The sequence below is a fragment of the Raphanus sativus genome, chromosome 5, assembly GCF_000801105.2.
Source record: "Raphanus sativus cultivar WK10039 chromosome 5, ASM80110v3, whole genome shotgun sequence".
NCBI lineage: Eukaryota > Viridiplantae > Streptophyta > Magnoliopsida > Brassicales > Brassicaceae > Raphanus > Raphanus sativus.
This window is the reverse complement of record NC_079515.1, coordinates 37,332,524-37,355,234: the sequence shown is the minus strand read 5'-3', so window position 1 is coordinate 37,355,234 and position 22,711 is coordinate 37,332,524. Positions and strand designations below refer to the sequence as shown.

Below are 22,711 nucleotides of genomic sequence, written 5' to 3'. Positions count from 1 at the left end.
ATTATTATAAGAATGTTTATTTTTAAATAGGGAAAAGACATGATATTTGTATTTTTGTATGAAATCATGAAAAGTGTGAGCAAGGACTGGATAAAACACAACAGATATTAGTATAATAACTAATGAGCAGAGGAGAGCTTGATTAATAGCAGAGTACTAAAAGAATAAGATAGTGGGTTGGTACTAGAGAGACATAAGTTGAGAAACCAGACTGAGAGAGAGACTTAGCCAGTGAGTCAAAACCCAAAACCCTAACAAGAAAGATAAAAAAAAAACAAGAAGCTGTGCTTTGATAGTGAAAGGAGAGACAAAGCTTGAAAGACAAACAAAAAAATCAATTAGCTTCTTCTGGTAATATCATTTTCATGCCAGGTCTCACTCACTCCATCATCATCATGATCATCTCTCTCTCTCTTTACTTATTTTGGTTGAATCGTTTTCATGATGTTGAAATTCATGTGAGAGCTTTAAGCTAAGTGAACGCATTATTAATTTTCTTCTTCTTCTTCCTCTGGCAGTCTGTGGTAAATAACTCAGTATATTAAATATGTATCTATTGGCTGTTATAATTGGTTTCATTTGAGGTTTTAATATCTATCCAATTGGCATTCTTTTTTTTTTTTCTTTTAATTCTTCACTTACAAATCTTCAGTTTCATTATCGTTGTGCATTGCAGGCTGAATTTTGAAGTTGGGACAGCTTTTCTCAAGTCTGCTTACTGAGAGAGGATTTTGCTGTTTTCAAGTTCGTTTGTTGCTGGAGGCTGTAATAAGCTGTTGACTCAGTGATTTAGCAAAAAAGAAGAAGATTCTTCAGAGTGATTGGGTTGGATTTTGAGAACATAGGTACCCTACCCTTATCTTTGGGGGTTGAAAATGAGTCGAGTACTGAAGCGAGGGAAGCAGGCTTCTCCTGTAGTATCTGACGGGGCTAAAAAGGTTATAGTTGCTGTTAAGGCGTCTAAGGAGATTCCAAAGACAGCCTTGACTTGGGCTTTGACTCACGTTGTTCACCCTGGGGATTGCATTACCCTCATTGTTGTTGTCCCTTCTCACAACTCAGGTATGTTGATCCAAAAGCCTTCTCAATGGTTTCTCTCTGTTTATACTTATTTGCTTTCTGATGAAATGTGTAGGAAGAAAGCTTTGGAGTTTCCCTATGTTTGCTGGAGACTGTGCAAGTAGTGGTCACCGGAAATCACATTCTATAGCACTACCAGAGATCAAGAGTGGTCTCACTGACACTTGTTCCCAACTGATTCTCCAGCTTCATGATGTCTATGATCCTGATAAGGTTTGCTGCTCTCTAGACTCTAGTCAAGCTATGATGATCCCCTGTTTCTCATTCTATTTTCTTGTGATTTTTTTTTATAGATAAATGTGAAGATTAAGATTGTTTCTGGATCACCCTGTGGAGCAGTTGCTGCTGAGTCTAAGAAAGCACAAGCAAACTGGGTTGTACTAGACAAGTACTAATCTACTTTCATCACATATGATGGCTTGATCAGTTCATATATATACTTCCACCAACTTACATTGTGCTGTGTGGTTTGTTTTACAGACACCTCAAGAACGAAGAGAAACGATGTATGGATGAACTGCAATGTAACATTGTGGTGATGAAGCGTTCCCAAGCCAAAGTTCTACGCTTAAACTTGGTTGGATCTCCTAGGAAGGATGCTGAGAAAGAGGCTCGTTTACCACCAACTGCTGGATCTGAAAAACACACAAAGGGATCGTTAGATTATGAGAGAGGACTACCTGTAACTCCTACTAGCAGCAGCCCTGAGCTAGGGACACCATTCACAAGCACAGAAGCTGGGACTTCATCAGTGTCTAGCTCTGACCACGGAACTTCACCTTTCTTCACTTTGGGAACGAGTGGTTACATGAAGAAGGATGGTGCATTGGTCATCAAGGAGAATGATGATGATTCAGAGAGTGATGAAAGTCAATCATTAGCGTCAACTAGTATGAGATTCCAGCCATGGATATCAGAATATATCAGCACTCATCGCCATTCATCTCAGGAGGTGCTTGAGAAGTTCTCTAAACTAGATGTAGAAGCTGGTTTGTCGTCTAGTCAAAGGATTGATCTACCTGGTCCACCTCCTCTTTGTTCTATCTGCCAGCACAAAGGGCCAGTATTTGGTAAACCACCGAGAGTGTTCTCATATGCCGAGTTAGAGCTTGCAACGTGTGGTTTTTCAAGGGCTAACTTCTTGGCTGAAGGTGGATACGGATCTGTTCATCGAGGTGTGCTACCGGAAGGGCAAGTAGTTGCTGTAAAGCAACACAAACTAGCCAGTTCTCAAGGAGATGTAGAGTTTTGCTCCGAAGTGGAAGTTCTCAGCTGTGCTCAGCACAGGAACGTTGTGATGCTGATTGGTTTCTGCATTGATGATAGCAGAAGGCTCTTGGTTTATGAATACATATGCAATGGTTCGCTTGACTCTCATCTATACGGTAAAAGTTGCCTTAAATTTCCATTTGTGTTTCTTTGTGGTGGAAACTGTTTTGCTAAGTATCAAGCTCTTATTTATATACAGGTCGCAAAAGGGAGACACTAGAGTGGGCAGCACGGCAAAAGATTGCTGTTGGAGCTGCAAGAGGTCTTAGGTATCTACACGAAGAGTGCAGAGTTGGCTGTATTGTCCATAGAGACATGCGTCCTAACAACATCCTCATCACTCATGATAATGAGCCATTGGTATATATTAATTAATATGGCCTTTACTCGTTTATTGTCTCATATGTTCTTGAACCTAAGTCACTTCTGTTTTAAATTATATTAGGTTGGAGACTTTGGTCTAGCGAGATGGCAGCCTGATGGGGAACAAGGTGTAGAAACAAGAGTGATAGGAACGTTTGGGTGAGTCACATCAACGACATCTATCAGCTTCTTCCTAAAACTTGAACAATTGTTCTGTTTCTAAAGGAGTACCTTGTTGGTGTGTTGCAGCTATTTAGCTCCAGAGTATGCTCAAAGCGGACAGATAACTGAAAAAGCGGATGTGTACTCGTTCGGGGTTGTTTTAGTTGAGCTAGTCACTGGCCGCAAAGCCATTGACATTACTATGCCAAAGGGCCAGCAATGCCTTACTGAATGGGTAATGAATTCACATCTTAACTGTACAGCAAAGTAATAGTACTGATGCCTTTTTGGTTGTTTGTTATATCAGGCACGTCCGCTACTGGAAGAATATGCGGTGGATGAACTTATAGATCAGAGGCTTGGGGACCGTTTTGTGGAAAGTGAGGTTATTTGTATGATTCATGCAGCTTCGTTGTGCATACGTAGAGACCCATGTTTGAGGCCACGCATGTCTCAGGTAATCAAAAGTAACTTTCGAAATCTGTCTTTTGTGTCAGGTTGATAAAGTATATACTAAAAAAAAAGGTTTGATCAATAATGAAGGTGCTGCGTATACTGGAAGGAGATATGATCATGGATGGGAACTACGCATCAACTCCAGGTTCAGAGAAGCGGGCGGTTCTTGGCAGAAGAATACAGCAGCGGTCAGCTAACAAATTATGGGTGTCGGATAGGTTCAGTGAAACGCCAAGACTAGAGGGAAAGGGAAAGAGGTCAGAGGCTGGAACTAAACCATAACAAACAGTACTAATATTAAGGTTAAGTAAAATCACATAACTGTATCTTTTGAAAAGTTTGAGTAAAAGGTCCCCTGTTTTCTCAGTAATGTGGTCCTCTAAGCTGGCAAGAAAGCCTTTTTTTTTTTTTGTATAGTGGGGGTAAGATGCAAAGGTTGCAAGAAAAGATGTTCATGGTCTCATCTACACTGTACGGTGTGAGAATTTTTTTTTTTTTTTTTTGGTAATCATGTTAAAAACGGTGTGAGAATTCTCCATGTGGTACCATTCCAGATGAAATACACTACAAAGTCGACAAGCATCCACTCACTCTTTCCTATGGAGAAAGCGTGGATGATAACAACATGTACTGGTGTGAGGTGTGTGAGAAACAATTAGACCAAAGAGAATGGTTCTACACACGTAATGAATGTTGCATTACTATCCACCTTGGGTGCCTCTTTGGATCCTCTTACTTTATAAAACCTGGTTCCACATTCTGGATGATTGGTGGTTTTCTGAAAATTATGTGCAACTGTGGTAACACTCGACTGTTCTGCCATGAATGTAACCACCGTTGCACCGGTTCCATATACTATGAAGGCTATTTGTCGAGATATGAGTGGTCTCACTATAGTTCTGAAGCAGCTATTTGTTTCTTGTTGGAATGTACACCATGGATAATATGACGGTACTGAACCAGGGAGGTAAATGTATTGACCGGTTGATTTTCATAACGGTCGCTGTGTTATATAAGGTTAATTTTATCAATGCCCGCATTACTATGATTACATACAACTTTTGCATTGTTTATTATCAAGACATGTACTAAAGAAAGAAAAAGTAGACTAAGAACCAATGATGTTTTCAATTAACTAGCAAACTACTGATGTTCTTGCTTACAGCTGTTATCACTTGTCAGTAGTATTCAGTTCTTAATAACAAATTAACCCCACTAGGTTTTAAAATTTCATGGATCTGCTTTTGATGCAAATGGGGTGACCAGCGTTCCAACTTATATAATATGGTCATTCTTTAACACCTTAAATTGCCAGTCCCTAATATTTTTTTTTCTCCATATGAAGATATACATAGAAATGCTTTTGTTAATTATTTAACTTATTTTTTTTTTCTAACATTAGAAGGGCCAATTTCTAAATCAATCCCATTTTTTGTTTGTTTGTATAGTGGGTAAGATGCAGATACAGTTTGCTAAATATGTTACCAAAGGGTTTGAAATTGTTTTTTGGTACAAGTTACTTAGCAACTTAAGATCTTTATACTAGTTCCCCATTGTTTTCAAGTTTTATTTAAAACAATGTACCTAACAATATGAAGATTTGAAAGTTACATCCCATTTACACACAAACAATGGAATAGTACTAGTTTACTTTTTACCAAGCACACCTTAGCTATTTCGGATTGGTATTTCGGACTTTCGAGTTTACACTAGAGGACAAAACAAGTTATGGCAAACGGGATCACATATTCCTACTAAATTTTAATATTTTTCTAAATAACTAATTCTGAAAATTTTGATTCTCTTTAAATAATTAGTTCAAATCCCATGAAAATGTCTTCGATTAAGTCAAAATTGAAGACAACGTAGAAAAAGAAAGAAAAGAAATATTAGATTCAGTCCTGCCAAACTCTTTGGTGTAATCTGATAAACTCTTGTATGTTCTCAACCAAAAAAGAAAGAAAGCTCTTGTATGTTTTTTTTTTTCTTGTTCACAGGCTGTAATCCATTTAAGATACTATTTTAATAACAATGGAGCCCCTTCTATCATTTGAAATTTTATGTAGATGGCTTAAATGCTACTTTTTCCACACTGCCGACCAAAACACAAGTTGATCATTTTTTATTAACATGGATAAATGGATCTGCTTATTAATTTAATTAAACCTTTTGTGTTCTTTAAACATTTATCCCACTTTTCAAGATGGCATTACAAGGAAAGCAGAATAAAAGAAACGGATGAAGATGAAGATGATGATGAAAGACTAGTTAAGCATAAATATTTAGAGATGCAGTTAGATAGATATCACAGCCAAACCAGTAAACAAAATGTCTGATGGAAATGGACCGAGATGCCTTCTGTCTCATCCTGGTCACACTCATCATAGCTTGTCCACTGAAGTCAACCCTGTCATTCGGCTCGGCTGCTTTACTTGCAGCGGAAAATATACGGTACGGCACGAGGATTATGTGAAATACTACTGCAAAACCTGCGGTGTGGAGTTCCACAATGGTTGTCATAAACGTCTGAGGAGGATTACACATCCTTATCACCTCCAACACCCTCTCACTCTCTTTTATCGAGACCCTGAGACCGGAACAGTATCCAACATCATCCCCGACGCCAACCCTTCCGAGCCAGACATATATGATGAAGAATCCGACACATCTGATCAAGGGCAGTACCAGTTTGTGGATATTGTTCCGTCCAGATCTGATATCACATTTGACAAATGCACATGGTGTGGAAAAGATTTCCAAGGTGATTGGTTCTATCGCTGTTTGATTTGTAGCTTTTGCTTGGATCTCCCTTGTGCGGAGAAGGCTCCACCTCTCACCCTTGCAAACCCAAAAGGACATCACCACTCACTCCACTTCCTACCTCGTCCATTGTTAGTTCCATGTGATGCTTGTGGGTTAGTGGACGCATCAGAACCAAGTTATGCTTGTTTACAGTGTAACTACATGTCTCATCAAAGTTGTATCGACTTACCCCGAGTCATCAAGATTACGCGTCACCCACACCGTCTCCATTATATTCCGTACCGTTCACCTATGAGTTCCTCATGTCGGATTTGCTACAAATATGTTGACGTCAAATATGGACAATATTCTTGTAATCAAGAAGATTGTTCTTATGTAGTCCACTCTAAGTGTGCAACGCATGTGAATGTATGGGATGGGACGGATCTAGAATGGGAACCAGAGGCTAATGAAACTGATGAAGAAGACATTGCATCTTTCAAAAACCTAGGCAATGGCCTCATTGATCATTTTGGTCACGAACATCTTTTGAGGCTCAAGAAGCAGGATGGTGTTGGAGACACAGTAAAGAAATGTGACGCATGCGTGTTTCCTATCGTTTCTCCCCAATTCTACCATTGCGGGGGATGTGATTACTCTCTCCACGAGGTATGTGCTGGTCTACCTAGAAAAATGGATCATGCATTGCACAACCACACTCTATTCTTAGACCCCTCTCCCCCAGACAACTACGCATACATGGCTTGTTCAGTTTGTTTCCGAGCATCCACTGGTTTCAGGTACCGATGCCATAAAGAAGGACGTTGCACACGTTTTTGGGTAGATGTTAGTTGCATCTCGGTGCAAGAGTGTTTCATCCACAAAAGTCATGAGCATCACATTTTTATCTCCACATCCTACAACAGCATGGATGAGATCATATGTAAAGGTTGCAAGAAAAGATGTACCGGGTCTCATCTACACTGCACGGTATGCGAATACGCTCTGTGTTACCCATGTGGTACCATTCCTGATGAAATATATTACAAGTACGACAAGCATCCACTCACCCTTTCCTACGGTGAAAAAGGCAGCGCTGGTGATATATACTGGTGCGAGATGTGTGAAAAACTATTAGATCCAAAGGAATGGTTCTACACATGTGACGAATGTTGCACCACTATTCACCTTCAATGCATATTCGGATCCTCTTTTTTTATAAAGCCTGGTTCCATATTCGGTCGCCATGGTGGTGGATTTGCGGAAGTATTCGGCAACAACAGTAACACTCGACTTCTTTGCTATAGTTGTAACAACCGTTGCACAGGTTCTGTCTACTACGAAGGCTACGGTCACATTTATATGTTTTCTTACAACAATCGCTTGACTTATAGAATTCCTTTTTGCTCTTTGCATTGTCTACAGAAAAAAATGGTAGGTAATAGACCTTGTTGGTGTTACTGTTACGTTCCTTACTTTGTCAAACATTCACTGTTCTCTTTTGAAATTCTCCGAGGAAGTCTCTCGTTAGTACAATGTTTTTAGCTTGAATAAATACCTCTTTCTAGGTGTGGAATACTCTTTAAATGATTTCCACAAAGAAAACAGAAATACTTTATCAGCACTGTATGCAGATGCTTTTTAGGTAGAAGATTTAATCATTGTAGATTACATTATTGTAGTTTTTTTTTCTTTTGAGCAAAACATTATTGTAGATTTAAACAAAGAAAAACAGAATATTTAATCAAGTCAACAATTAACTTTAACTTTTATAAGACTACTAAATATTTTCCTTCACCATATACAGTAGTAAACTTTTTAAAATTTAAATTATATTTATAAAGCTTTATTATTATTTTAGGATTTTATTATTTTCTTACCAAAATTTTGAAATAATAAAGTTTGTTATTATTTGAACATAAAATTAAGATAAATTAAACATTTTTGTTATTTTGAATTATATTTAAAAATAGATATGTATATGTAATTTTTAAAAATATAATCTTAGATATATTTTCTTATTTATTTCTTTTGGATAAATATATTAAATCAACTTGTATAAAATTAATAAAAATAATATAAAAGTTGTATAGTTATCAAAAAGTAAAATTAAACTATATTTCTATAATTGGTAGATATAAAACAAATTAATGATATTAAAAATTATAATTTTTTAAAAAGATCATAGAATAATTAAAAAATATTATTCGATAATAAAATTGTATAATTATAACTTAATAAAAATATTAAAATGTTTTACAATATTATAAATAACTAAAAATAAACTTTAATGATTATATTAATCTTAGTTAATTAATAAACTCTGGAAGTATGTCTGTATTCACAGCTGTAATCACTTATCGTTATTCGGTAATATTTTAATAACGAGGTAACCCTTTTATCTATTAAAATTTCGTCGCTTAGTGCTACTTTTTATGCCACTGCCGACCAAAAATAAGTTGGTATTATTATTTATTTACATGGATATAAGGAGCTTGTTAATTTAATCGCACTTTCCCAAGATGGCATCACAAGGACAGCAGAGTCTCCTCTCTTGCCTTGAACCTACCAGCAAGGATGATCAGCACTGTCCCAGGGTGATGCTGGACCTGCGATACAATCATATTCACAAGAACAAGCCTACTCAGACTACAGCGTTTAAATATTCAATATCTTGATTCTCTGTGGAACCAGCCTAATAACATGTAACCGAAGTTGAGAACATGCAAGAGATTAAAAAAAGACAACATGTTAAATAAGGAGTAGATAATTAATTTGAAGCAGTATTAACGGCCTTCTCCTGAGCATACATTTACCATCTATGCAATCTATTCACTGACATCTAGAAACATCGCATCTCTACGTTCATAAGCTTTATAAACGTAATTTAGAAAGAAAAACAGATGTTATTAGAGAAAGACATGCATTGACGTCTGCCCCCTGTAGCTTCCGACCTTAGAAACAGCGAAGCTTTAACAGACGAAGCTTCCAAGTTGCGTAGTTGAGGCTCAACATCGGATGACATGATCTATCCTCCGTATCTTATTTTCTCTGACTTTGAGATTTTCAATTCCTTCCATGGCAGCGTTGTCACCACCACAACTTTCTTCTTCTTCTTCTTCTTGCTCTTCTCTCTGATCAACTTTATGACGTTGGCTTCTCCTCTCCGTGAACGGTGACAGCGGTGGTGGTTTAGACTCGTGGCGAGATCTATTAGAAATCAACTGTAGGTCTGTAGCATCGAATTGGCTAGTTAGAGATTATGATCCAAAGCTTTTCCTTGGGACTTGGATTAAGAAGCGTTCTTAGAACACAACGACTCAAATCAGTAATCAATTTAAAAAGGTACCAAAAGAGGTCACCATAAAGGGTGCATCGATTAGAGAAGGGATGCGTCGATTTGTTGAAACAGTTAGATGACGTAAGATTTGTGATTAAAAAAAAATCTTGTCCGTCGGATTAGAAGCAGTGATAAACTCAAACGTATGATCAAACTTTTTTTTCCTATAAAAAAATGCTGATGTCATAAGAGAACAAAATTAGGTTTGCTATTATATATAGATTTTTGATTTTTACTGACATTCTTTTATATATTCTTGAACTGATACATTCTTTATATATTCTTGAACTTATACATTTTTTATATATATATTTTTTTCCTTACTAACATTCTTTTATATATTCTTGAACGTATACATTCTTTTATATATTCTTGAACTTATACATTCTTTTATATATTCTTGAACTTATATATTCTGTTATATATTTTTTTATCCTTACTGATATTCTTTTATATATTCTTGAACTTATACATTAGTTCTTTTATATATTCTTGAACTTATACATTTTTTTTATATATTCTTGAACTTATACATTCTTTTGTATATATATACATGTATGCTTACTTACAATATGAAATATGTAAAAAATGCATATATGTATACATATACTTATACATTCTTTTATATATTCTTTTAATTATACATTCTTTTATATATGTGTGCTCTTTTATTCAACATTTTGAATTTCGAAAATAGGAACCACATACAACATTATTGCATGTTTTGGAATATGGAAAGCATATAAAATTAGGAACCAAATTTATAGTGATTTGGGGGTGATTGATATTATTTGAGCAAAATATCTATAATTTCGAGGATAATTTTATCAATCTTGACCATGATATTTATGCATTTCCTAAATTATGAAAAGATGATCTACAATAAATATAAACTTGCTAAAATTTTAGTCAAGATATGAAATATGAAATATCTAAAAAATGCATATATGTATACATCTACTTATACATTCTTTTATATATTCTTTTAATTATACATTTTTTTATATATGTGTGCTCTTTTTTTCAACATTTCGAATTTCGAAAATAGGAACCACATACAACATTATTGCATCTTTTGGAATATGGGAAGCATATAAAATTAGGAACCAAATGTATAGTGATTTGGGGGTGATTTATATTATTTGAGCCAAATATCTATAATTTCGAGGATAATTTTATCAATTTTGACCATGATATTTATGCATTTCCTAAATTATGAAAAGATGATCTACAATAAATATAAACTTCCTAAAATTTGTTTGATTAATAGAATAGCCGTTTTCCGTACAAAAAAAACTTGCTAAAATTTTGGTCGTTAATAATGGAAATTGGACAAATATATTAATTAGAATTTGTTGGATAGCTGTGTTGCTCACCAAAATTATGACTGTGTATGACACGTGTATTTATGTTTATAATCGCATACACTCATTGCTATTTGGTAAGGCTTCGGTATATAAGTGGACTATTATTTTTTCAAAGAGATGCAGTGACAACCAACTATTTTAGCACAAGACCGGAACATATATTTTAAAGTCTAAGGTATATTATTTTACTAATAATGTTAATCCCTATATATTATTACTCATACCATTTTGACAATTTTCACATATAGAATATGTAATGTTTCCTAATTTTTTTCTTTTATAAAAAATGTTTCCTAATTTTTTTTTTGAACATTTTCACTCTGCGCAATGTGCAGTTAATATCCTAGGTAATATTGTTACCGTAAACTAAGGGAATTAAATTATGGGAACTCAGCCCCTCATGTGCATTCATATTTATGCAACTCATATTAGCACACTCGTGTCTCATTGCTTAATACCTAACACAATAACATTTATCATTCTCATAATCTCGATGAAGGACAGAACAAGTGGACTACATTAACAAGTACAATTAATTTGATTCCCTTAGTTAATCTTGACCAAGTACAATTAAAAACATGGTTCAAAATTTTATTTTAAAAATTTTTTTTTATTACCCTTCATTTTAATGTTATACATCATCTACAGTATTTAGATATTAATTATTAAAATGAGTTAGCATATATCATTAAACATATTGTATCATGTCATCTTACATTATATAATTTCAAATATTATAAAAAACACTTTTGCAAATCATATGTTGACAAAAAATAATATATATTACCTCAACTAATTTTTTTTATCAAAGGTGTTATAATAAAAGAATATTTAAGATATATTTAAAAATTATTAAAATCCCCACAAATCTATTCTATTTAATAGGCTAAATTTTTTTCCAAGTAAATCTTAAGCCATAACAATTTAACAAATGTAATACTTATGAAAGATACACAAAATATAATGAGAGAGTAGGTCTGGGTATTCAGGTATTTAGATCGGTTCCTTTTTATCTGGATACTTTAGGTCCTAAATATTCAGACCCAAATATATATTTGAAATTTTTGAGTTTGGTTCTAGGTCCGTTCCTTTCATGTCCGGATATAATACATATAATATTTGGATACATAATATGTCTAGGTCGATTAAAATATTTAAGATTTAAAAATATTAGAAATATCTGAAATGATTTGAAACTTGAAAATATCTGAAAACCAAATAAAAAAGCAAAAATAAATTCAAATACCCCAAAAAAAATCTAATACACTTATATATAACTCGAGTAACCAAAATATATCCAAAATCTTGTTTTAACACCCGAAATATATTTTAAATTATTTTTAGTTTTACCTGAAATCTGAAAATATAACTTTAACTCAAATCCAAAACAAAAAAAATAATATACGTAATATCGAAAATATATCTGAAACACCCAAATATATCTAATATGTTCAAAACGTTTTTATGTAATTTGGATATCTGATCGAGTATGGGTAGGTCCATACCAAACCAAGATAAGTTGGTCCAACAAAATTACCCATTATGTACATTTCCGTGGATCCAGATTCGATCGGATTTTGTTTTTTCTTTAGATTCGAGTAAATGCCTAAACTTAAAAGTGAGAGTTATATAAAAATGTTCTCAGCGCCCTAGGAGGATCATGCATCCTTATCACCTCCAACACTCTCTCACTCTCTTCTATCGAGACCCTGAAACCGGAACCATATCCAACATCATCCCTGACGCCAATCCTTCGGAGCCCCGCATAGATGATCAAGAATCCGATACAAATGATCAAGGGAAGTCCAAGTTTGTCGATATTGTTCCTTCCAAATCTGATATCATATTCGACAAATGCACCTGGTGTGGAGAAGATTTTGAAGGTGCTTGGTTCTATCGTTGTTTGATATGTAGCTTTTGCTTGGATCTCCCTTGTGCAAGATCGCTTCCACCGCTTACTATCGCAAACCCAAAAGGTCATCTTCTTACCTAGGCCATTGTTAGTTCCATGCGATGCGTACTGTGGGTTGGTGAACTCGGTCGAACCAAGTTATGCTTGTTTCCAATGTAGCTACATGGCTCATCAAAGTTGCATCGACTTACCACGAGTCATAAAGATCACGCGTCACCCACACCGTCTCCATTATATTCCATACCGTTCACCTATGAGTTCCCTATATATGCCGGATTTGCTACAAAAAGGTTGATGTCAAGTATGGGCAATATTCTTGCGATGGCGAGGGTTGTGTATATGTAGCACATTCCAAATGTGCAACACATGAGACTGTTTGGGATAGAAAAAGAGCTCGAATGGGAACCAGAAGAGTCCGAAGATGATGAAGAAGATATCGCACCTTTTAAGAAGCTTGGTAATGGTTTCATAAAGCACTTTGGTCATGAACATCCTTTGAAGCTAAAGAAACATGATGATGGTGTTGTTGTAGACATAGAAAAGCTATGTGAAGCGTGTGTGTATCCTATTATTGCCTCCTCCGACCAGTTCTACGATTGCGAGGAATGTGATTACTCACTCCACGAGGTATGTGCTGGTCTACCTAAAAAGCTGGATCATGCATTGAACAATCAGACTCTTTTCTTAGAGCCGTCTCCTCGAAACCACAACTCTTTCATGCGTACTTGTGACGTTTGCTCCCGAGTAACCACTGGTTTCAAGTACAAAAGCGACGGCGGTCCAAACTGTTCTATAGATGTTCGATGCGTTTCGGTTCCAGAGTGTTTCACCCATAAAAGTCATGCTGAACATCCCCTTTTCATATCAACCATCAGTAGCAACGAAGATTGTAAAGGTTGCAAGAGAAGATGTTCAAAGTTCTCATCTACACTGTACGGTATGCGAAGAATACGCTCTGTGTTATGAATGTGCTACCATTCCACATGAGTTACACTACAAGTACGACAAGCATCCGTTCACTCTTTCCTACGGCGAAGACAGCAGCGCTGAATCTGATGATGTCTACTGGTGCGAGGTGTGTGAAAAACTATTAGATACAAAGGAATGGTTCTACTCATGCGATGATTGTTGCACCACTGTCCACCTTCAATGCGTATTCGGATCCTCTTTTTTCATGAAGCCTGGTTACAAGTTCCGTTTCTCATATAGATCAGGATCTGCCCAAGTTATCCGCAACAGTAGTAACACTCGAGAACGTTGCTATGAATGTGGTAACCTTTGCACAGGTTCCATCTATTACGAAGGCTTCAACGATTCTCTGAAGACGAGGTATTCAACTGACAAAGGCTGGACTTCTAGAGTTCCTATTTGCTCTTGGCATTGTGTAACGAGAAGGCGGTATAAATAATAAACACCTCTTTGGAGGTTGGGTACTGTTACGCTTCCTTTTGTTTGTCAAAACATTCCACTGTCTGGTCTTCGAGAGTCGTGTCTTTCATCAGCATTGAAGGAACCATTTTGTATTTTCCTTACAAAGTTTTTCTTGTTCAGTTTTGATTACTCTTTGGATATGTTGTAATGGTTTCCAAAAAAAAAAGAAAAAAACTAACAGATTACTGTTTGCAAAGCTGGATGTGTATGGCAACCTTTGCACAGGCTCATCTGCTTTCTTCCTGGTTCTTTTATACGATGAAAAGATGTATACAACTTAAGAGCCCTGATGATGCAGAAAGCTGTCACACAAAGAACCAGCTGGAAGAAGCACATAAGCAAACCTGAAAGTCTGAAACAAGTATTGATAAAAATGAAGCAAGCCACTTACGTTCCTCATCATTTCTGTGTGTTATATGACGTCTATGTAAAATTCGATTCAGCCAACATCTGTAGAAATGTGCAGGTGTTGAAGCAAGGAAGTAGAAAACAAATTAAAAAGTTGATTTGATTCGTTTACTTTGTCACAGCTACTACAATCACCCAAACATACAATAACCTCAAAAAAAAACTCTTTTCTTTTCTGCAGACTTATCAGAGTTGGTTTCTTCTGTCTTGTGTTTCTAGTCAATCTTCACCGAAGAGTAGATCTTCCTCACGAACCAGAAGCAAGCGTAGAAACCAATTGTGCCAGTTAGGACAAAGAAGGCGTAAGAGATGATGATCATGTACCCGAAGTAGAGCATCCCCGAGACTAGCTTTGTTATCTCCAGCTTCGTGAAGAAGTAAAAGATCGAGTAGAGGAAGAGGTAGAAAGCAGATGAGCCTGCTGTTAAGTAAGCTCTCCACCACCAGTTGTAATCCTCGCTGCAAAGCTGGAAGTAGCATAGCACCACCGTGATCTCCGCGCAGGTGACTATCAAGATCAAGAACACTATGAAGAGGAAACCGAAGATGTAGTAGAACTGGTTCAGCCATATTGATGTCAGGATGAAGAAGAGCTCTATGAAGACTGCTCCAAACGGTAGGATGCCTCCTATTAGTATGGAGAAGACCGGTCTCATGTACCATGGCTGCTCTGGTACTTGCCTTGGGATCTTGTTTGTTTTGACCGGGTCTTCGATCCCTGGCTTCTTGTATCCCAGGTAGCTACCGACGAAGACTAGCGGGACTGATATGCCGAACCAGAGGCAGAACAGAGCAAACATTGTACCGAAAGGTATAGCTCCAGACGACTGCTCACCCCAGATGAGGCCATTCAGAACGAAGAAGATCGCAAAGAGGATACCAGGAAACATGAACGCAGTCTTCAGCGTCATTCTCTTCCACTTGTCTCCTTTAAACATTTTGTGAAGGCGAGACGAGGAGTAGCCAGCGAATATCCCCATGAAGACCCACAAGAGAACCATGGCGGTCATGAGTCCTCCTCTGTTGGATGGAGATAAGAAACCAAGCAACGCAAACATCATTGTGACAAGCGACATTCCGAAGATCTGAACACCTGTGCCGACGTAAACACACAGCAATCCAGAGTTCACCGGTGGTCTGAAGACATCGCCGTGCACAAGCTTCCATCCAGTCTCTTCCTGAGCCTCGTCTTGTGTCTCCAGCTGGTTGTAGTTTGAGATGTCCTTGTACAGAGTTCTCATCATGATCATGGCTACCATTCCGGAGAGGAAGAGGACGATCATAAGTGAGTTAATGATGGAAAACCAGTGGATTTGATCGTCGTTCATGAGGAGGTATGTGTCCCACCGAGAAGCCCATTTGATTTCACTCTCCTGGAGATTCAAAAATGTTTAGCAAGCCAAACAGTAAAGAAGAAGAAGAAGTGTAAATATAAATTAATTACCTTAAATGAGACATCATATGTAAACACAATCTCTTTCCCTTGCTCAACTTCTTGAGGGACAGTAGTGCTTTGGATTAAGTTCTTTGTGTCCTTGTTGCATGTCGCTAGCTGAGGATTGTTTTCGTCCCACTCTTTGTACTCATGCAAGATACTATCCAAAACAAGACAGAGATCAGGCAACTAAGTAAAGGAAGTAAACAACCAGTAGGCAATACCTGTTAGGAGTAACCTCAAACCCAACAATTCTAGCAGAATCAGACTCTAGATCTCTGTGGTACATAACTCGGAAGCTCAAGTGATTATGGATAAAATACTTCTCCTCTTTGCTCTACAAAAGCAAAGCAACTATTGGTTGGTAATGAGAGAGAGAGTAAAAAGAGAAATGCAAGTAATGGTGTTATAAGGACATACATACCCCTTCATAACTCCCTTTGAAGCCAACACGGAAACCATGCTCATAAGTAGTGGACTGACTCCCATCTCTCCGTTGTCTAAGTACAGCTACTGGAAGATTATCAAGAATCCTACACAGTAATCGGTTAGGTTAACAGATTAATATAAAGCATTCACAGAACAAGAACGCTATATTAGCTATTTACATATTAGCCCGGTATTCATCATCGATTTTTTCCTTGAATTTTTTGGTGGACTCAGCGTCAAGTTTAGCACGGCAACCAACTTTGCAAGGTTGATCCTCCAGCATTTGAAACTGACAAATTCACGTTATGAAGTGGTTAGTGTATGAAAAAAAAATCAGTGTAACAAACAACAATTAGAGCCAGATGAATGGGTATTATACTTACAGTATAAACGGAATTCTCAATGCGGTCACCTCTGAGAACCTCCCCAAGATTCTCAGCATTGTTCAAGATCTTACTAGGCTTACAGTAATTCAGATAGTAGTAGTCATAAGGAAGTTGGGTCTTGGTAGAAGACAATTTGTTCACTTTGACATAAAGAGGATCCCCCTGTTCCAGACAAAAAACAACAAATCAAGAGCTGGAAACAATATTTTTAAACTTCTTATGTATTAACACATATTGAGATCCAATAAATAAAGTTAATCAACTCCTTGAAATGCAGATAATCAGAATCATGAATATAACAAAAGCCCTAAACTTTTCACATTATGACTTCAGCCTAGAGATAAAGATGGTTCAAAAGGATCTGCAAATCTCATAGATAGATTCCAAATGAAAGAGTTCATCCACTCACTCAATAGTAGCTAGCTACCAACAGAAACGGTGGCTGAAAAAAAAGGACACAACTTTCCAGCAGATGAAGATCAAATTAGACGCTAAGCTACAAAAACACTAAGACCCATTAACCCTAGATCGATCTTCTCACCGGAAACGCGAGATCGGACCAAAAAAAAGTATTACCTTTTGAAAATCACGAGGAGCGACTCCGGGGAGATAGAAGGCGCGAGATAAGGAGAAGAAAAGGAAAGAGAGGAAGAGTGTGGCGTAGAATCGAAAGCTGCTTCCTTTCATCTTTGTTGTTTTTCTTCTGCCTCTCTAATCTTCTTCCTCAGAGCCTCTTCAGATGGAAGAGAAGAGAAGAGAAGAGAAGTGCGTTTTTTTTTATTATTATTGAACGAAGATGGAGGAAACTGCGGTTATGAATACGTTGTCGTTTTCTGGGTTTAGTGAAAATAGCTTAAAGGGTAAAATATATATACAGTATTTTTTGGTCAATCAAGACTAGATTCGAAATCATTTCCTTACTTTTATGACATCTTTTTATGTTGGGTAAACAGAAAAATATCTTGGGAATTTAATCATGCAATCTTTTATGTAAGGAAACAAATTCTCAATTTTTATTTTACCAATTTTTAGTTGGAACTTAATCATGCCAGTCATTTTATTCAATATTTCTATATCAAATTTCATGCTCTTTCTGTTTCACAGTATAAATAGTTTGTAATATTTTTGGTTTCAAAATATAAATAGTTTTTATATTATTAGGAAATTTTATATTTATTTATTGTATATAGTATATAACCAATCACATTATGTAGCCTTATTTGTGATTTGATTCTATTGTATATGATTGATCAATAAGAAAGGTGGGGTTTTTTTCTTTTTGATAAAAAGAAAAGTGGTATTGCTTTAAAAAGAACCAGAAGAAGCTTCATGTTAAAGCAAAGGGATGATATATGATTGGCCTGACTACATTTTTATTTTCGAAAGAAAGGTGGCTACTTTGTGTTAGTATATGACTTTGATCCCAAGAGCTTTCATGGATGATTTCATTGATTTGTTATGTAAAGTTAATTGATGATTATGATAGGACAATGAAGATGAGCATTGTTTATCAAGTTGCTGGTAACTTGTAACTAGCTTCATATGTTTGTTCAGCTGAAGAGACTAGAGACGCTAAAGAATGGACATCAGATAAGATAGACCAAACAGCTGAGGCAGTTGGATATGGTGCGGTTAAGTAAAGTAATTATCTGTATTTTACTGCATGCTTGTGATTTATTAAAGTTTGCAGTCAAATTTGATGAATGTTTTCATGCATACACTTAACTTGCGGTTTTGTTTAACTTTTGTTTCAGGGTATTGACACCTTATACTTTCAGCTACAACACAAAGATTGAGGACAAAGTGCTTGAACTTACCAGCTCGTTTTAGTACTTGGATGCATTATGCACTCACCTACATGCTTATTGAATAGTTTGATCATATTGTCATGACCAGGGAGAGACAGCAGTTTACCTTCTTTACCCATGCTCGGATCTATTCAATCATCTGAAAGTCTGGCAAAGACATAGATGAATTGAAAAAAGTATTTTTATCCCAAACTGCTTAATCTTTTGGTCTCGTGTAATGCGGTACTGTGATTCTTACGTTTCGAAAATCTAATTTATTGAGACAGGAAAGTTAGCATTTGACTGGTTTCGTTCTATTCTCACTCAACATGGGTGACCAGTATGTAAAAATTGAATTCCGTCTCATGTCTTTGATATGGTTTTGGTGAATCATCAAAATGGAGCACCTTTTCAAATGGGAGCTTTTATGAATTCACTATAGTAATACTATGGACATTTCAACACTGGATTATATATGCCCTTTTTCAAAAAAAAAAAATCTGATTTATATTATTAAAAATTAAGAAAATATTAAGTTCTATGACCAGCAAATTTAGTTGTTTAATGAGGATTCATTCGCATGATAAGTTTACTCGCATCATGTTAAAAATTCATTTTTCATTTAAAATTTGAATAATTGATGATAACTTGCATTTTATGAGATTCGAAACTCAGTTTTTTTGGGGTCAAAACGAAACTCAATTTTTCTAATGTATGAATAAATTAATAATTAACTTCTAAACAAATCTTTAGCGCTAAAATGACTTTTTGGATTAAGAATCTCAAACCCAAAAATTGAAAAAAAAAGCAGGGGAATTTTTGATTTCTCTTTTAATTATTTTCACAATAAATCTCACAATTTGTGGTTTCTCTTTTAATTATTTTCCCAACATTTATTTATTTATTTTAATATATCGAAGTCATTAGGTCTCCAAAAAAACAGGGGAAGAAGAAGAAGAAGAAGAAGAAGGTCGCATCCCCAATCGTTGGAGGCAGACTAGAGCTTTTCAGACTTGGTGCTAAAAATGACAGCTCTTTCAGCGGTTCTGTCTCTTGGTTTCGGATCACTTCGCCCTTCGCGCCTTTCCCTCTCCTCGTTCAATCCGCTCCGGCAACAGACATCACTTCTCCGACGCCAAAGTCTTGCCCTTTCGAAGTCCCCGCTTAACAGGGCTCTTCAAGCTTCCCTTCAATCCAGTACGTTGACTCGATTCCTTTGATGGGTTTGCGTTAGATTCGTTGAAATTCACATTCTTTTTGTCTTTTTTGCATCATTCAGTATCTGAAAGGTCCTAGCTTTATTATATTCAGAGATCTCTAAAGTGTCAGTGGTTTTATTTGTAAAGCATTCATCTTTTGATGTATAGATTTGTGTCACAACACAAAAAATTGGTGGCACTTAACATGAACAATTTGTTTGATTGTGTAATATTTAGATTATGCAAATGCTGCTGATGATGCTCCGGTTTCATCACCGGGAGACCATTCTGAGATTGTGTTTATTGGTACTGGAACTAGTGAAGGGATTCCTCGTGTCAGCTGCCTCACTAATCCTCTCAAAACATGTTCGGTATTTATTTTCTTCATTGTTTACTGTTCATCTACGACTTCAATGGGATCCCATTTGAAAAGGAAGAATACATTTTGATTGGTCTAGGTATGCACAAAAGCAACAGAGCCTGGAAACAAGAACAGGAGACTTAACACCAGCATTCTTGTTCGGTACACTAGACCATCCGGAACAAGAAACATCCTTATTGATTGTGGCAAGTAAGTGCACTGACATCCATCACTCTTGTGTTTTTGTAGAGTGTTGATTCCATTTTTTCCATACAAGATATTTCGTGAGATTGATTTTTCATTTTCTTTCTTGTATGCTCACTCTTCTACTCCTTGCAGGTTCTTTTACCACAGTGCCCTTAAATGGTTTCCCACCTTCGGGTTAGCTTCTTTTTTTTTTACCATCATCAACCACCATTCTCAGTTGAACTCTGTTACATTCTGATAGTTTTATTATCGTTGCTTCTCTATGGCCATCCTCATGATGATACCTAAGTTGTGTTTATTTTTATTTTGTTTCCAGGTTAAGAACACTTGATGCGGTTGTAATCACTCATTCTCATGCTGATGCAATTGGAGGTCTCTGAAACTTGACAAGTTAAACCTTGCCCCCCCCCATCCCATCCATCTTTTTCTCTTTATCCTGTAAAGTTAAATGTTGTTGAAGTCTTCTCCTCCATTGTTTTTTGTTTTCTTCTCTGCAGGTCTTGATGATCTCCGTGATTGGACAAACAATGTCCAACCTCACATTCCAATTTACACCGCTCTGCGTGATTTTGAGGTTTACAATACACATTAAAAGACATTCCCCTTATTATTATTATCTCTCACGTAGTTAAGACTACTCTCTACCGTGACATGTGAATCTCAGGTGATGAAGAAGACCCATTACTACTTGGTTGATACGAGTGTGATCATACCTGGCGCTGCAGTCTCAGAGTTGGAGTTTAAAATCATTCACGAGGATCAGCCATTTATGGTAAAAGATCTTAAGGTAATCTTTGGATTCTCTCGGCTTTTATAATCATCAGAAAGTTACTTATATGCATCTTGGTGTTGCACTTGACAAGAACTGCGTATGTTTCAGATCATCCCGTTGCCGGTGTGGCATGGAAGTAACTACCGTTCTCTTGGTTTCAGGTTTGGTGACGTCTGCTACATAAGGTACAACAAACACACACACACACACTTCCTCCCTCCCTCCCTCTACCTTAATTTCACATCTTTGAATCATCATTTTTATGCAGCGATGTGAGTGACATACCTGAAGAAACTTACCCGCTCCTTAGAGACTGTGATCTCTTAATCATGGTAATAATCTCAACTCTATTGTTCTTCCGTTAACAATAAGATAGCTTCTTATCCAAGAAAACATATCTTTTTCCTCTCTCTCTATTATAGGATGCTCTGAGGCCTGATCGTTCTTCAGCAACACACTTTGGCCTCCCAAGGGTACAGAGCTTTGTCCTCTTCTTTATATATTGTAACATAGATTTTTTTCTTCCTATCATTACGTTTAATTACGTTTTCATATCCAAAATCCAGGCGTTGGAGGAAGTTCGGAAAATTAAACCAAAACGAACCCTTTTCACTGGAATGATGCATTTGATGGACCACGAGAAGGTGAGCCAAGAGCTCGAGAAACTCATGGACTCAGAAGGCCTTGATGTCAAGTTAAGCTATGATGGTCTTCGTGTACCAGTCTCGATTTGATTCGGTTTTATTAATTTTGGCCTCAGTATTTACCAGTTCATAGTTCATTATCGCAAAAATAAAACCATTCATGTGTGTTTTGTTCTATCCGCAAAAATCACCCAATAAATTTACGTTTTGGTATTAATATATTTTGGTTTACTTGAACCGGTTTGGGTGAATTTCTGACCGGTTCTTGTGGGGGGACCAGTCAAACGGTGACGTTTAGTATTAGAGGAAGGCCATAAACGGGAAAACACGTGAAAAGTCGGCGACCATATTGCATGGCTCTGTTCTGCTTGAAGGCTAATTATATATACACGTTTCCTTGTCGGTCCACTGGACCGGTCGTTTTCACGCGTGTCTATTGCCGAAGGTGGCATGAGAGGGTTCTCCTGAAAATTTAATATTATCACTTCTTATAAACTAAACCATGTATTAAAATTTGTTGAGGTTGTGCGTGTGTTAGTGTGTTACTTAAAGGTAAGTGGTACAACGACGAGGAGATGCTCTATTCGTTCAAACTTTTTGCCAAGAGAAGAAAAGTTAATTTAACATTGTTTATGTTTAGGAGTAGGATTTTCGAATATAAAGTTTCTGGGCATTAAAAGAAGAGGTAAGTGGTGGAAAACGACGTATATGAAAGTTAGGTGCGATTGCTAAAAGTAATTTAATTACCCTCACGAGGTTAATCATTAGCCATGTTCGAAACTACGCTAGGCGTGAGTCGGGCGGTCGGTTGACGCCTAGCGAGATAACGGAAAATCGGGAATTAAGCGGGGAGTACGCGGGAATTAGTTTTCAGTACTTTTTTAAATTTTCGTAGAAACATAATATATTAAATATTTATATGCGATTCCTTGCAATGGTATTCACTGGGTCCAGTGGAAAA

The 22,711-nt window shown here is 36.5% G+C and overlaps 4 protein-coding genes and 1 pseudogene across 4 annotated transcripts; 4 read left to right on the top strand and 1 right to left on the bottom strand.

Annotated features, from left to right (window-relative positions):
- The first annotated feature begins 378 nt into the window (after positions 1 to 378).
- On the top strand, positions 379 to 3,700 carry LOC108859702 (inactive protein kinase SELMODRAFT_444075). The gene is given in 11 exon segments (XM_018633609.2): positions 379 to 524; positions 677 to 1,062; positions 1,136 to 1,293; positions 1,374 to 1,468; positions 1,561 to 2,465; positions 2,549 to 2,709; positions 2,795 to 2,871; positions 2,962 to 3,109; positions 3,182 to 3,331; positions 3,418 to 3,479; positions 3,481 to 3,700. Coding segments are annotated over 10 exon segments (2,034 nt in total). The 5' UTR covers positions 379 to 524; positions 677 to 875; the 3' UTR covers positions 3,572 to 3,700.
- A 126-nt stretch (positions 3,701 to 3,826) lies between these two features.
- On the top strand, positions 3,827 to 7,752 carry LOC108859704 (uncharacterized). The gene has a single exon (XM_018633611.2). It carries the CDS (start codon positions 5,659 to 5,661, stop codon positions 7,615 to 7,617), a length of 1,959 nt encoding a protein of 652 aa, XP_018489113.1. The 5' UTR covers positions 3,827 to 5,658; the 3' UTR covers positions 7,618 to 7,752.
- Positions 7,753 to 12,425: 4,673 nt separating this feature from the next.
- On the top strand, positions 12,426 to 14,481 carry LOC108858931 (uncharacterized; annotated as a pseudogene).
- Positions 14,482 to 14,605: 124 nt separating this feature from the next.
- On the bottom strand, positions 14,606 to 17,587 carry LOC108863273 (transmembrane 9 superfamily member 7). Its single transcript, XM_018637648.2, has 7 exons — positions 17,357 to 17,587; positions 16,778 to 16,942; positions 16,574 to 16,683; positions 16,390 to 16,498; positions 16,190 to 16,302; positions 15,975 to 16,125; positions 14,606 to 15,903 (listed from the first exon to the last, which is right to left on the bottom strand). The coding sequence occupies exons 1-7, from the start codon at positions 17,465 to 17,467 to the stop codon at positions 14,746 to 14,748; spliced, it is 1,917 nt and encodes a 638-aa protein (XP_018493150.1). The 5' UTR covers positions 17,468 to 17,587; the 3' UTR covers positions 14,606 to 14,745.
- A 1,886-nt stretch (positions 17,588 to 19,473) lies between these two features.
- Positions 19,474 to 21,987, top strand: LOC108859168 (putative hydrolase C777.06c). The gene is made up of 11 exons (XM_018633027.2): positions 19,474 to 19,764; positions 20,004 to 20,137; positions 20,225 to 20,337; positions 20,467 to 20,508; positions 20,651 to 20,706; positions 20,832 to 20,908; positions 20,999 to 21,121; positions 21,215 to 21,291; positions 21,375 to 21,438; positions 21,529 to 21,579; positions 21,673 to 21,987. The coding sequence occupies exons 1-11, from the start codon at positions 19,593 to 19,595 to the stop codon at positions 21,838 to 21,840; spliced, it is 1,077 nt and encodes a 358-aa protein (XP_018488529.1). The 5' UTR covers positions 19,474 to 19,592; the 3' UTR covers positions 21,841 to 21,987.
- Positions 21,988 to 22,711: the final 724 nt, after the last annotated feature.

Excerpts from the sequence above, each read along its gene's own strand:
- LOC108859704 (XM_018633611.2), top strand. The coding sequence starts at position 5,659 with ATGTCTGATGGAAATGGACCGAGATGCCTTCTGTCTCATCCTGGTCAC.
- LOC108863273 (XM_018637648.2), bottom strand. The coding sequence starts at position 17,467 with ATGAAAGGAAGCAGCTTTCGATTCTACGCCACACTCTTCCTCTCTTTC. Across the intron at positions 16,684-16,777 it reads TTGAGAATTCCGTTTATACT|TTTCAAATGCTGGAGGATCA; the intron begins GTAAGTATAATA and ends TGAATTTGTCAG. Across the intron at positions 16,126-16,189 it reads TTTGAGGTTACTCCTAACAG|TATCTTGCATGAGTACAAAG; the intron begins GTATTGCCTACT and ends TGTTTTGGATAG.
- LOC108859168 (XM_018633027.2), top strand. The coding sequence starts at position 19,593 with ATGACAGCTCTTTCAGCGGTTCTGTCTCTTGGTTTCGGATCACTTCGC. Across the intron at positions 19,765-20,003 it reads TCAAGCTTCCCTTCAATCCA|ATTATGCAAATGCTGCTGAT; the intron begins GTACGTTGACTC and ends TGTAATATTTAG. Across the intron at positions 21,292-21,374 it reads GGTGACGTCTGCTACATAAG|CGATGTGAGTGACATACCTG; the intron begins GTACAACAAACA and ends ATTTTTATGCAG.